Source organism: Acinonyx jubatus, chromosome B2 (genome assembly GCF_027475565.1).
Source record: "Acinonyx jubatus isolate Ajub_Pintada_27869175 chromosome B2, VMU_Ajub_asm_v1.0, whole genome shotgun sequence".
Lineage (NCBI taxonomy): Eukaryota > Metazoa > Chordata > Mammalia > Carnivora > Felidae > Acinonyx > Acinonyx jubatus.
In genome coordinates this window covers 147,282,246-147,296,723 of record NC_069385.1, presented here as the reverse complement: position 1 = coordinate 147,296,723, position 14,478 = coordinate 147,282,246, and the positions used below count along the sequence as shown (strand labels likewise).

The following is a 14,478-nucleotide window of genomic DNA, read 5'->3' as shown; positions in this document are numbered from 1 at the left end:
AATTTTTTGTATAAGTACATTGTAGGTCATAAATTCCTACATCTGGATGCATTTGGAGATTATGTTGTATTATAAAGTACTGCATGTGAGTTGTGTGCAAATCTAGTTGTGTGGAATTATGAGATACATATTTAAAATAATGACTCTCTTTCTGTCTCCATCTCTTTCCTATTCTTTCTGATTTCATGCCCTCTTTTTCCTCATCCTGTTTTTCTCTAAATGTACCTACATATTCAAAGTACTTTAAATCCTATTTAAGATCAGACTGAAAAAACTTTTGTACCTATGACTGATGGAAACACAAGGTCCATTATTTGATTTTCTATTACATATTAATGATTTACTTTTTTGATAGTGTGGAACTATATTAGTATAAGCAATGTCAGTTTCAATGAGTACATAATTTATTTAAATAGTTATTGATATAATCCAATGGCCATGTCTTTTAACATGATACATCCACCCCCTGCTAACTTTCTATTATTTAGAATATTTCTTTAAAAATTGCTAAATACTTGCTGTTGACAGGAAACATGTGGTAAGAAAGGATGGACCCGAAAAATGGAAGTTCTTTCACTAGTTTGATCCTGCTGGGTTTCTCTGACCAGCCTCAGCTGGAGCGAGTCCTCTTTGTGGTTCTTCTGATCTTCTATCTGCTTACCCTGCTGGGAAACACAACCATCATTGCATTGTCCCTCCTGGACCCACACCTGCAGACTCCCATGTACTTTTTCCTCTCCAACCTAAGCTTTCTGGACCTGTGTTACACGACCAGCACTGTTCCTCAGCTGCTGGTTCATCTCAGGGGACCAGACAAATCTATCTCCTTTGGTGGCTGCGTAGCTCAGCTGTTCATCGCTCTAGGGTTGGGGGGCACAGAATGCATTCTCTTAGGGGTGATGGCATTTGACCGCTACGCAGCCATCTGCAGGCCCCTGCACTACACAGTGATCATGCACCCCCGTCTCTGTGTCCTGATGGCTTCTGCATCATGGTTCATTGGTTTTGCCAACTCCTCATTGCAGACGGTGCTCATCTTCCTTGTACCACTTTGTGGGAGAAATAAAATAGACCACTTCTTTTGTGATGTCGCCCCACTGCTCAAGCTTGCCTGTGTTGACACCACTGTGAATGAGTCTGAGCTCTTCTTTGTCGGTGTGATCATTCTGCTCATACCTATGGCATTAATCACATTCTCTTATGGTCGGATTGTCAGGGTGGTCTTAAGAATAAAGTCAATTGCGGGACAGAGGAAAGTGTTTGGGACATGTGGATCCCACCTTACCGTGGTCTCCCTGTTCTATGGCACGGCCATCTATGCTTACCTCCTGCCCAGCAACAACCACTCCCAGAATCAGGGCAAGTTCATTTCTCTCTTCTACACCATCATCACCCCCATGACCAACCCCTTCATCTATACACTGAGGAACAAGGATGTGACAAGTGCAATGAAGAATGTGCTTTATGGGGGCTGTGACTCCAGATGACTGGGGTTGGAAGACCCTGTGATAGAAGTCTTTGAATTCAGACCCTTTAAGGTGTTTGTGTCCAGCACATGTCCTCCAATATTTCCCCTAATGACTCTCAAGGAAATTTTCTTACCGTATTCTTTTATGCAAGTGAGCATTCCAAGTCTAAGTTCATGGATTCATTCTAACCTCCAGAGATGCTGGTTTAGTGTTTCTACAGCATTTGCATCATATTAATTTTTTAGAAAGCTCCACAGGTTTTTCTTGTTTCACCCCCTCTTGGGAATAGTATTCCATTTCTACTTGTAAAAAAAATATGCACATACTATAAAGGCATACTGAAAAAAAGAATAGCAACAACTATAATAGTGTAGGAGATATTAGCATTTCAGCATTTTCTAGCAATTTCTGGAGGCATATCACTTATTCTTGCAATTTGATCATGGCTCTATTAAATGGTCCATAGGCTGACAGTATCACAGCTTTTTCCCAGAATTAGTATATAACTTGGGAAAGAAAAATTTTAGGTCAGAGAAAATCCTGGTAACATCAATCCTGATGAAGTCATTCAGATATTAGGCCCCAGTGTGACCGTAGCAGTGTGACAGTAATTTAATGTAGCCTTCATGTCACAGAGGGAGATGGTGTAATGCAGTCATCCCAGGGACAATGGGAGCATCAGGTAGCAATACAGCAGGCGGTGCTTATGTGTAATTTTGGGCATAGTCACTGAAACACCCATGTGAGTGTGCAACTTGCTTATTTTAAGTTTGTGAACCCTCCCATTCATTAAAATTGTCTTTGGAGGACATTAAATGACACAAGTCCTAATTTACATTTTTTTTTTACCTATAATAATGCAGCAAAGTTTCAAAGGTAAAATATATTTATTTATTTTTTAAAAAAATGTTTATTTTCGAGAGAGAGAAGGACAGAGTGTGAGTGGGGGAGGGCAGAGAGAGAGGGAGAGAGAATCCGAAGCAGGCTCCAGGCTCTGAGCTGCCAGCCCAGAGGCTGACACAGGGCTCAAACTCAAGAACCGAGAGACCTGACCTGAGCTGAAGTCAGATGCCCAACTGACAGAGCCACCCAGGTGCCCCTCAAAAGGTAAAATATATTTAGATACTCACTTCATACCATTTTATAAATTCTTTGATTGAGGCCTGAAGTAACCAAGGTTTTTGTATCTCACGTCTGCCAAAAGCCCCATACAATTTGATTGCAGGGAAATATTACAAAACAATAAAGAATGGCCTCTATTTTCCAGGAAATCCCATGTTCTTTTAGATTAGATTCACCAGGAGAAAGTTTAAGAAAGAAATGTATATTAATCATTAAAAATCTCAATATGTCTGAAGTTTACAAATAGTCGTCTCATTATGAAATAGCTGTAATCCATTCTAAATTATAAGTAATAAATAGAAACTTTTCATAACAAGTGAGTGTGACATTGTAGCCTTTAGGTCTCAACTCAAGCTCCCTTTGTATATGCATATGTTGTGGGGTATGGATCTGGTTTTTTTTGGTATGTATTTATTGTCATAAACAGTGTATTTTCCCATGGAAGCTGGAGCTTTGACAATGCCACCATCAAAGAAAGGTTTATGATATTTGGTAGGTTTCCCAGCGTGTAGCCCACTGTAGGTAAATGTATTTGTGTCCTCAACGGGACACATATCCATAACAATCACACTGTTTCCTCTCCTGACAGCTAACTGGCATCCTCCTGGGTCTTGAACCCCCTGAGCTGCTCATGCTCCTGACACGTGATCTTGGAACAGAAACAGCATTAGGCAGGCTGGAAATGTCAGCTCAGGAAGATTCTCACATGTCATGGTTCTGTCTGTACTCCTAACAGCATCACAGTATTCACATTTGACCTCAACACCTGGGATATATTTTTACACCATAGTAATGCTGAATGAACACCAGCCTAAAAACAGTTTTATAAAACTGTTTATCCCTGATGCTGACAAATTTCCTGCTCTCTCTTATGTTTCAACCACATCCTGACAGTTATACCAAACAGCCACTGTATAATCCCTGAAATGAACTTTCCGTGGTACGATAACCCTCAAGGACTCTTTTAAATATATTTAAAATTTTTATTATTTTTGAAAGAGAGAGAGAGAGAGAGAGAGAGAGAGAGAGAGAGAGAGTGATTGGGGGAGGGGCAGAGAGAACGGGACACATAGAACCAGAAGCAGGCTTCAGGCTCCAAGCTGTCAGCACAGAACCTGACACGGGTGGGGGGATGGGGCTTGAGCCCATGAACCGTGAGATCAAGACCTGAGCTGAAGTCAGATGCTTAACTGACTGCGCCACCCAGGTGCCACCCTCCACCAGTGTCTACTTTATCCATTCATCCGTTGATGGACATTTGGGTTTTTTCCATAATTTGGCTATTGTGGACAGCACTGCTATAAACATTGGGGTAAATGTGCCCCTAAGAATCAGCACTCCTTTATCCACTGGATAAATTCCTACTAGTGCTATTGCTGGTTCATAGGGTAATTCTATTTTTAATTTTTTTGAGGAAGCTCCATACTGTTTTCCAGGGTGGCTGCACTAGTTTGCATTCCCACCAGCAGTACAAGAGGGTTCCTCTTCCTCCATATCCTCACCAACATCTGTTGTTTCCTCAGTTGCTAATGTTAGCCACTCTGACAGTTGTGAGGTGGTATCTCATTGTGGTTTTGATTTGTATTTCCCTGATGGTGAGTGATGTTGAGCATTTTTTCATGTGGCTGTTAGCCATCTGGATGTTCTCTTTGGAAAGTGTCTATTCATGTCTTCTGCCCATTTTTTCAATGGATTATTAGTTTTCTGGGTGTTGAGTTTGGTAAGCTCTTTGTAGATTTTGGACACTAACCCTTTTTCTGATATGTCATTTGCAAATATCCTCTCCCACTCCGTCAGTTGCCTTTTAGTTTTGTTGATTGTTTCCTTTGTAGTATAGAAGCTTTTTATCTTGATGAGGTCCCAATAGTTCATGTTTGCTGTTATTTCCCTTGCCTTAAGAGGCATGTCAAGTAAGAAGTTGCTATGGCTGAGGTCAAAGAGGTTGTTTTCTCCTATAGGATTGTGATGGTTTCCTGTCTCACATTTAGCCCTTTTTTCCATTTTGAATTTGTTTTTGTGTATGGTATAAGAAAGTGGCCCAGGTTCATTCTTCTGCATGTTGCTCTCCAGTTCTCTGAGCACCATATTTTAAAAGAGACTGTCTTTTTTCCATCGGATATTCTTTCCTGCTTTTTTCGAAGAGTGGGTGGCAATACATTTGTGGGTCCAATTCTGGGTTATATATTCTATTCCATTGGTCTATGTGTCTGTTTTCGTGCCAATACCATGGTGTCTTGATGATCACAGCTTTGTAGTACAGGCTGAAGTCCAGGATTGTGATGCCTCCAGCTTTGGTTTTCTTTTTCAACTTGACTTTGACTATTCAGGGTCTTTTGTGGTTCCATACAAGTTTCAGAATTTTTTGTTCTAGTTCTGTGAAGAATGCTGGTGTGATTTTGATTAGGATTGCATTGAATGTAGAGATTGCTTTGGGCAGTATCCACATTTTAACAATATTTGTTCTTCTAATCCATGAGCATGAAAATTATTTTTCCAATTCTTTGTGTCTTCTTCAATTTCTTTCATAAGCTTTCTATAGTTTTCAGTATACAGATCTTTTACCTCTCTGGTTAGGTTTATCCCTAGGTATTTTATGGTTCTAGTTGCAATTGTATATGGGATCCATTCCTTGATATCTCTTTCTGTTGCTTCATTATTGGTGTAGAGAAATGAAAACAATTTCTATTCATTGATTTTATAGCTTCGATTGCTGAATTCATGGATAAGTTCTAACAGTGTTTTTGGTGGAGTCTTTCAGACTTCCCATGTAGAATGTCATGTCCTCTGCAAAAAGTGAATGTTTGACTTCTTCTTTGCCAATTTGAAGGCCTTTTATTTCATTTTGTTGTGTGAAGCTGAGGCTAGGTCTTCCAACACTGTATTAAACAGCAGTAGTGAGAGTGGACATCCCTGTCTTATCCTGATCTCAGGGGGTAGGTCTCAGTTTTTCTCCATTGAGGATGATATTAGCTATGGGCCACATATATATGACTTTTATGATGTTAAGGTATGTTTCTTCTATCCTGACTTTCTTGAGGGTTTTTAGTAAGAAAGGATGCTATATTTTGTCAAATGCTTTTTCTGCACCCATTGACAGGACCACATGATTCTTATCCTTTCTTCTATTAATATTATGTATCACATTGATTGATTTGTGAATGTTGAACCAGCTCTCCAGTCCAGGAATGAATCCCACTTGATCATGGTGATTAATTGTTTTAATATATTGTTGAATTCAATTTGCCAGTATCTTGTTAAGAATTTTTGCACCCATGTTGCTCAGGGATATTGGCTTGTAATTCTCCTTTTTTGTGGGATCTTTGTCTGGTTTGGGAACCAAAGTATAATGCTGGCTTTATACAATGAGTCTGGAAGCTTTCCTTCTGGTTCTATGTTTTTGGAACTGCTTCAGAAGACTAGGTATTAACTCTTCTTTAAATGTCTGATAGAATTCCCCTGGGGAGCCACCTGGCCCAGGACTCCTATTTGTTGAGAGATTAAAAAAAATTTTTTTTAAATGTGTATTTATTATTGAGAGACAGAGAGAGACAGAACATGAGCATGGGAGGGGCAGAGAGAGGAGGAGACACAGAATCTGAAGGAGGCTTCTGCCTCTGAGCTGTCAGCACAGACCCTGACATGAGGTTCGAATTCATAAACCATGAGACCATGACCTGAGCCGAAGTTGGACCCTTAACCAACTGAGCCACCCAGGCACCCCCTGCTGGGAGAGTTTTGATAACTGATTCAATTTCTTTGCTGGTTGTGGGTCTGTTAAAATTTTCAATTTCTTCCTGTTTGAGTTTTGATAGTGTGTGAGTGCCTAGGAATTTGTCCATTCCTTCCAAGGTGTCTAGTTTGTTGGCATATAAGCTTTTGTAGTATTCTCTAATATTTGTTTGTTTTTCTGTGGTGTTGTTTGTGATCTCTCTTCTTTCATTTGTGATTTTAATTATTTAGCTCCTCTCTCTTTTCTTTTTAAGAAGTCTGGCTAGGGGTTTCTCAATTTTTGTTTATTCTTTCAAAAAAACAGCTCTTAATTTCATTGATCTATACTACTGGCGTTTTAGATTCTATGTTGATTATTTTTTCTCTAATCTTTATTATTGCTCTTCTTCTGCTGGCTCTGGACTTTATGTGCTGCTGTATTTGTAGCTCCTTTAGGTGTGAGGGTAGGTTGTGTTTTGGGGACCTTTCTTGCTTCTTGAGATAGGCCTGGATTGCAATGTATTTTCCTCTTAGGACTGCCTTGGCTGCATCACAAGGGTTTGGACTGTTGTTTTTTCATATTCACTCGATTCCATATATTTTTAAATTTCTTCTTTAATTTCCTGGTTGATGCATTCATTCTTTAGTAGGATGTACTTTAACCTCCGTATATTTGGGGATTTTCCAAATTTTTTCTTGTGGTTGATTTCAAATTTCATAGCACTGTGATCTGAAAATATGGATGGTATGATTTCTGTCCTTTTGTATTTGTTGAGGGCTGGTTTATGACCCAGTATGTGATCTATTTTGGAGAATGTTCCATGTGCACTTGAGAAAAATGTGTATTCTGCTTTTGGATGAAAAGTTCTCAATATATCTGTTAAGTCCATCTGGTCCAATGTGTCATTCAGAGCCATTGTTTCCTTACTGATCTTCTACCTAGATGATCTGTCCATTGATGTAAGTGGAGTATTAAAGTCCCCTACAATCACAGTATTATTATTCATACAGTTATTTATGTTTGTGACTAATTGATTTATATATTTGGGTGCTTTTTTTGGGTGCATAAACATTTACAATTGTTAGCTCTTCTTGATGGATAGAGCCCTTAATTATGATATAATGCTCTTCTTCATTTCCTTTACAGTCTTTGTTTTAGAATCGAGTTTGTCTGATATAAGTATGGCTACCTCGGCTTTCTTTTGACATACAGTTGCATGATAGATGGTTCTCCATCCCCTCACTTTCAATCTGAAGATGTCCTGGGGTCTAAAATGAGTCTCTTCTACACAGCATATAGATGGATCTTGTTTTTTTTTTTTTTTTATCCATTCTGATACCCCATGTATTTTGATGGGGCATTTAGTCCATTTTCATTCATAGTGATTACTGAAAGATATGGATTTAGTGTCACTGTGTTATCTGTAGGTTTCATGCTTGTAGAGCTGTCTCTGGTCGTTTGTAGTCTTTGCTCTTTTCCACTCACAGAGTCCCCCTTAGGATCTCCTGCAGGGCTTGTTTAGTGGTCATAAACTCCTTAAGTTTTTGTTCACCTGGGAAAGACTTTATCTCTCCTTCTGTTCTGAATGACAGTCTTGCTGGATAAAGGATTCTTGGTTGCACATTATTCCTGTTCAGTGCATTGAATATTTCCTGCCACTCCCTTCTGGCTGCCATGTTTCAGTGGACGGGTCTCCTACTACCCTTATGTGTCTACCCTTGTAGGTTAAAGCTCATTTGTCCCTAGCTGCTTTCAGAATTCTTTTTATATTTTGCCAGTTTCACTATGATATGTTTTGGTGTTGACCCATTTTTGTTGATTTTAAAGAGAGTTCTCTGTGTCTCCTGGACTTGGATGTTTGCTTCCTTCCCCAGATTGGGAAGGTCTCAGCTATAATTGTTCAAATAAACCCTCTGTACCTTTCTCTCTTTCTTCTTCTTCTGGATCTCCTATTATATGGATATTATTACATTTCATTGAATCACTTAGATCTCTAATTCTCCCCCTCATGGTCTAGTAATTTCCTATTCCTCTTTCTCAGCTTTATCGTTTCATAATTTTGTCTTCCATTCTCCTCTCTGCTTCTTCCATCCTTGCTGTCACTGCATCTAGTTTATTTTGCATCTCATTTATAGCATTTCTTAATTCTTCATGACTATATCTTAGGTCCTTGATCTCTGCAGCAAGAGATTCTCTGCTCTTCTATGTTTTTTTTCAAGCCCAACAATTAGTCTTATGACTATTATTCTAAATTCATGTTCAGATATATTTTTTATATCTGTTTTGGGCAATTCTCTGTCATTTCTTCCTGAAATTTCTTTCGAGGAGAACTCTTCTGTTTTATCATTCTGGCTAGTTTTCTGTCTTTTATGTGTTTTAATAGCTTGTTATGTGTCTGCACCTGTGAGAACTATTATATACAAAAGGGTCATATACTTTCCAGGGCCTGAAACTTCAGGAAGTGTTTTTGGAGTGTGTTGCATGCACTCTGTTGTTGTATCTTTTGCTGCTTTATCTCACTGTTCTTAGTGGTTGACTGGACCTTCTGCTAGGTGTGCTTTGATTTGTTGAAGTAAGCTTCAATAAGGAAAAAGGTTGGGGAGAGGCAGAGAACTTATCCCATATGAAGAGAAAAATGAAAGGGGCAGGAGAAAGACCAGGCAGAGAATGAAAGATACAAGGCTCAATCCAGAGAGAGACAGAGAAACAGAGAGAGGAAAATAAAGAAGGAGATACATAAAAGTGTAAAAAGAATAGAGTAAACACCTGATTCAAGAAACAACCAGAACAGAGAAAGAAAGAAAACAAAAGAAAATTATAATACACACACACACACATATATACACACACACACATATGTATGTATGTGTATATATATGTATGTATATGTATGTATATATATATATATAAAATAAGAATTGACCAAGAATCAAATCAGAAACTATGAGGCTGATTCCAATGAGGGAAGAAAAAAGAGGAGAGTAGAAAGAAAAAGAAGGGAAAAGAGAAGAGAAGGAATGAAAAGAGAAACAAAATAATAGTTAAAACAACAAGAGACTAACATAGGAAACCCCAGGACAGTTGTCTGCTGGCTCCTGGGACAGGGAATGTGCTGGTTTGGAGGAGGGGCTGTCTGTCTCAGTCAGTGTCATTGTCACTGGGGTAGATAAGCAGTTACCAGGCACGGAGGGGCGGGGTTTGGTGTAAGCAGGTCCCACCTCCACTGGGGGCCACTGTCCTGCGAAGCCCCACCGTGTGGTGATAGGGAGAACAATGGCGAACCCCCAGTCTCTCCTCCCCAGACCACGTGTCCCAAACCATGCCGCCCTCACAGAGCAACACCCCCACAGTGTCTGTGCCTCCCTGGGCTGGGCTGGGGTTCCAACCCCAATGTCTTCAGGAGTCCCGGTGTGGATGGACCTGTCCTGGGATAGCGCCACTGTGTCCAGTTGACAAAGGGACTCTGGCTGGTGCCTGCAGGGTCTTTTGCCCTTGGGGGGTAATAACCCTCTTTCCCCAGTACTGGAGGGAGGGGACTGCTCCCAGATCCCAGCGTGCCCCCATATCCCACCAGGCTGGCTGGCTCCCCTCCCCCAGGCATGCACAAGGTGGCAGTTGGGAGAAAGCTGGGCTCCCGGAACTCCCATCTGGAGCTCCTAAGGATGTTCTCAAAGTAGAAACTGGCTTTCCCAAAGTTCTCGTTCCCCAGTCTGTGGTCTGCAGAGGTTTTTCTCATGTCCAAATATAATCCCAGACTTCCACAGCCTCTCTTCCTCTTATTTCTCCACAGAAGGGGTTCCCTGCTCCTTGCCAACGCCGCCCGTTTTATCCCCCTCAATTCCCACACATTCACCTGTGTCCCACCAAGCTGCCCCGTTCACCTGTGGACATTGTTCTGTCGCTCCACAGTCTGTACTTTGGGGTTTTCCAAGTATTCTGACCTCAATGCTGCTGTGCTTGAGGGATGAGGGAAATCCCAGTCCCTCTACTTCTGTACCATCTTGAGTTCTCCCCTGAAACAGAATTCATTCATTCATTCATTCATTTACTCACTCACTCATTTATTTATTTAAATTTACATCCAAGTTAGTTAGCATATATCCCTAAAACATAATTCTCAACCAGCAGATTTACTACCAATCAGCAAAGACACAAAATAGTGAGGGCACTTGCAGTATCCAGCAGGACTGAGCCCTGTCAGGCAGCTTTGGGGTCCCCTCACTGCAATGGACAGCATTTCATTTCTCCAATATGGGACTCTTTTGTGTGGTCCAAGTCAGCACAGAGAAGGTACGGGGTTCCTCAGTTCATGCATCCCTACCTTTGTACCCTGTCCTGGCCTTAGGACTGTCACATGTTAGCATAACAGCAGGGTGTGCAGTATAGGTGACTGCACTCTGAGCACACCCTCTACATCCTGCTAAACTCACTCCTGGATCAGTCATCAGAGCGCAGTCACCCCTGTGAGACCCTCCTGTACCTCCTAGTCTGCACATTTCGCAGCTACTGTTGGCCAGAGTCCTGCTCTGACCAGGCTCACGGAGGAGGCAGGAACAGGTCACAGACCCCTGCCAACTCCACCCTTCACAGGTGTCTGCTTTTTGGATGCTTGTTTTGTGACACAGATGAGAGCCTTCTTTCATAGCTGTGGTGTTGTGGCATGTTTGAGATCTGATAGTGCAGACTGGGAACCACTGTGTGTGGACTCGTGGTTTGCAGGGGAAAGGGGGGCTGTGTGTACATGTGGAAGGAGAGGATGGATGACTGGAGATCAGAGGGGTCAGAGGAAGGGCTCCCCTAGGTGGCCTTAGAAACAGGACACTGACTTCTGGGAGGAGACATTTCCTTCTTTCCCCGCTGTTTTGGAATTAAGTTGCCATGAGACAGAGTAACTGGAGAATACACCCAAAGTTTTATTATCTGCACACGGAGGCCCAATCTGGACATTGAGACCCAAAGAAATGAGCAAAGTAGGTGGTTTTTACCCCGTTTATAGAGAAACAACAGATGAGCATGGAATTGACAGGAGAGAGAAGACTGGGGTTTGCAGCTGCAGTTAGCAGGGAATGCGAAGCGGAACGTGGGCTGAGGTAGTGGGTTAGTAAAGAAGTAGCAGGTTTATTGCTACAGCCTTCTCAGCTCTAAGGTCCCTAGCTGTGGTGACAAGTGGTCATTTTTAGTTCACAGTCATTTCATTCGGGAGATATTTCCTGCTTCCAGGGGGACAGAGGAGGGTGTGATGTCCTCACACCTGCTCTTTTCCCAGTAGCTTCTATTCACAGTGATCAATATGCTGTTCAGGTCCACGTTGGGGGGCCTCCCTGGGTTCCCACACTTGCTCCGTTTAAAAAATTTAATTCTATTCATTTACATTGTTGGGTGGATTTATTTTAACCACTGGAGTGAATGAAATCTACGAGGTCTCTAGGAAGTGTATGTTCTTCTGATTTGTAAACCATTTCTGAGAATGGTTTCAACCTCTTTTCAGGATGAGGCTGTTCAGGTGTACCTGTGTGTTGAGTCTCAGAGAAGCATCGTGGACATTTCTACTGATTGGGTTATTTGGGATCTCCATGATCAATGGCTTGTCTTGATCAGTGGTCAAAGCCTTTGACATGGCCCCGTCCCCCTGAATCTGTGGTAGCAGGTCACACATAACGCTTTCTCACATTTGTAAGTCCCCATTTCAAGCACTTGGAAACATGAAACAGTTTTGCAAGATTCTCTTTGGAAAGCTTCTTTAGTAACTTATCTCTAATGAGAACTCGGTTTTAATGTATTTAAAGGAAGCATGTTGGCTAACAATGTGTTCTTTCTAGCATGAAATGAACCTCTCCCAGGTTTCACTGCTCCTCTTAGAAAAACCATCTCTATTCCCACAGAATGACTCTCCTCAGTCTGCCACAATGTGTTACATTTTCATTTGCATTTAGGTGGAAGCAGCATATATATTAATACATTATTAAACACACACACCCACAGACATGCTCGTGCACAAAATGTGCTCCATATCCAATGTCCTGTAGGCCAATCTTTGTGTGAACCCTTTTGTGAAGATGATTAGAACAAGAAAATATGTTTCCTTGAGCCTCTACTACTTAGAAGTGCCCGGCTCATACATGATGTATTCCCAATATGTTCTAAAATACAAATATATCCTAGGGTATGTGGTAACAGTTTATCCCTGCAGGTCACATTGAAAGGAAAAAAAATACACTTTCCAGGAGGTGGTGGGAGTATTGGCTATTAGTAGAATCTTGTACCACTCAAGAGCTCCATGGAACAAACTATACCCCTATAGACACAGTAAGTTAAAAAATTTAGAAGTCACAGTCTTTCAGTCTTTGCTATGAAATTTGGATCAAAAAGAGTCAGCTATGTTAGTTGATAGGACAATGTTAGAATAGCCTCATTTGGTAACTGTCAATGCATTCAATGTCAAGAATTGTTTTCTCTATGTTGTCTTCTAGGAGCTTCACAATTTCAGATACATTTCTCTGAACGTATTTACCCAGTTTTCTCAGGACGATTTATTAATGAGACTGTTTGCTCATGAATATCCTTGACTCCTTCTTCCAGTAGTAGTTGTCTGTATGTGGGTGGGTTTAGTTTTATGCTCTTAATTTTGTTCCGTTGGTGTATGTGTGTGTTTCTTGAGCTAATAACATACTGGTTTGATTCCTAGATATCTATAAGATAGTTTGAATTAGGAAGTAGACTGCCTCCAGCTCTGTTCTTCTTTGTTGAAGTGGCTTTGGCAATTGGGACTTTTGTGGCTCCATACAGATTTCAGGATTGTTTTTTCTCTATCTGTGAAAAATGCCACTCAAATTTTGATAGGGATTGCATTGAATCTAGAGATGATTTTGAATACTGTGGACATTTTTCAATATTAATATTTTTAATATAATTTATTGTCAAGTTGGCTAACATACAGTGTATACAGTGTGCTCTTGGTTTTGGGGTAGTTTCCCATGATTCATCACTTACATGCAACACCCAGTGCTGATCCCAACAGTGCCCTTCTCAATGCCCAATTTATGAGCGCAGGGTATCTTAATTCTCTTCAATTTTTCCATCAATTCATGTAGTTTTAAGTGTAGAGATATTTTGCCCCCTTGGTTAAATTTAATCCTACGTGTTTTATTGTTTTTGATGCTATCATGAATGTGGGATGAAAAAATATTTTTATGTTATTGGAAGTGGCAAGATTTCATTCTTTTTATCACTGAGTAGTATTCCATTGCATGTATGTTTGTATGTATGTATATACATGCACACACATCCCAGCTTCTTTATCCATTCATCAGTTGATGGACATTTGGGCTCTTTCCATAATGTGGCTATTGTTGATAGCCCTGCTATAAACATTGGTGTACCTGTGCCCCTACAAAGTAGTGCTGTTGTATTCTTTGGATAAATTCTTAGTATTGCTATGGCTGGGTCATAGGGTAATTCTTTTTTCAATTTTTTGAAAAATCTCCACACTGTTATTCAGAATGGCTTTACCAGTTTGCATTCCCACCAGCAGTGCAAGAAGGTTCCCCTTTCTCCACATCCTTCCCAGCATCTGTTGTTTCCTGACTTGTTAATTTTAGCCACTCTGACCGTTGTGAGGTGGTATCTCAATGTGGTTTTGATTTGTGTTTCCTTGATGATGAGCGATGTTGATCATCTTTTCATGTGTCTGTTAGTCATCTGGATGTCTTCTTTGGAAAAGTGTCTATTCATGTCTGTTGCCCATTTCTTCACTGGATTATTTGTATTTCAGGTGTTAAGTTTGTTAAGTTCTTTATAGACTTTTGGATACTAATCCTTTATTTGATATGTCATTTGCAAATATCTTCTCCCATTCCATTGGTTGCCTTTTAGTTTGTTGATTGTTTTCTGTGTTGTTCAGAAACTTTTTATCTGGATGATGTCCCAATAGTTCATTTCTGCTTTTATTTCCCTTGCCTCAGAGACATGTAAAGTAAGAAGTTGCTACAACTGAAATCAAAGAGGTTGTTGTCTGTTTTCTCCTGTAGGATTTTGATGGTTTCCTGTCTCACATATAGATCTTTCATTGATTTAGAGTTGATTTTTGTGAATGATGTAAGAAAGTTGTCCAGTTTCATGACTCTTCATGTTGCTCTCTGGTTCTCCCAGCACCATTACTTTGCTAAGTTCAATAAGTCA

The 14,478-nt window shown here is 40.5% G+C and overlaps 1 protein-coding gene across 1 annotated transcript; it reads left to right on the top strand.

The window, feature by feature from the left end:
- Window positions 1-548: 548 nt before the first annotated feature.
- On the top strand, window positions 549-1,487 carry LOC106983411 (putative olfactory receptor 2B8). Its single transcript, XM_015081607.1, has one exon. The coding sequence runs from the start codon at window positions 549-551 to the stop codon at window positions 1,485-1,487; it is 939 nt and encodes a 312-aa protein (XP_014937093.1).
- The last annotated feature ends 12,991 nt before the right edge of the window (window positions 1,488-14,478 follow it).

What these genes read in the sequence shown, in the direction of transcription:
- LOC106983411 (XM_015081607.1), top strand. Translation starts at nt 549, where the DNA reads ATGGACCCGAAAAATGGAAGTTCTTTCACTAGTTTGATCCTGCTGGGT.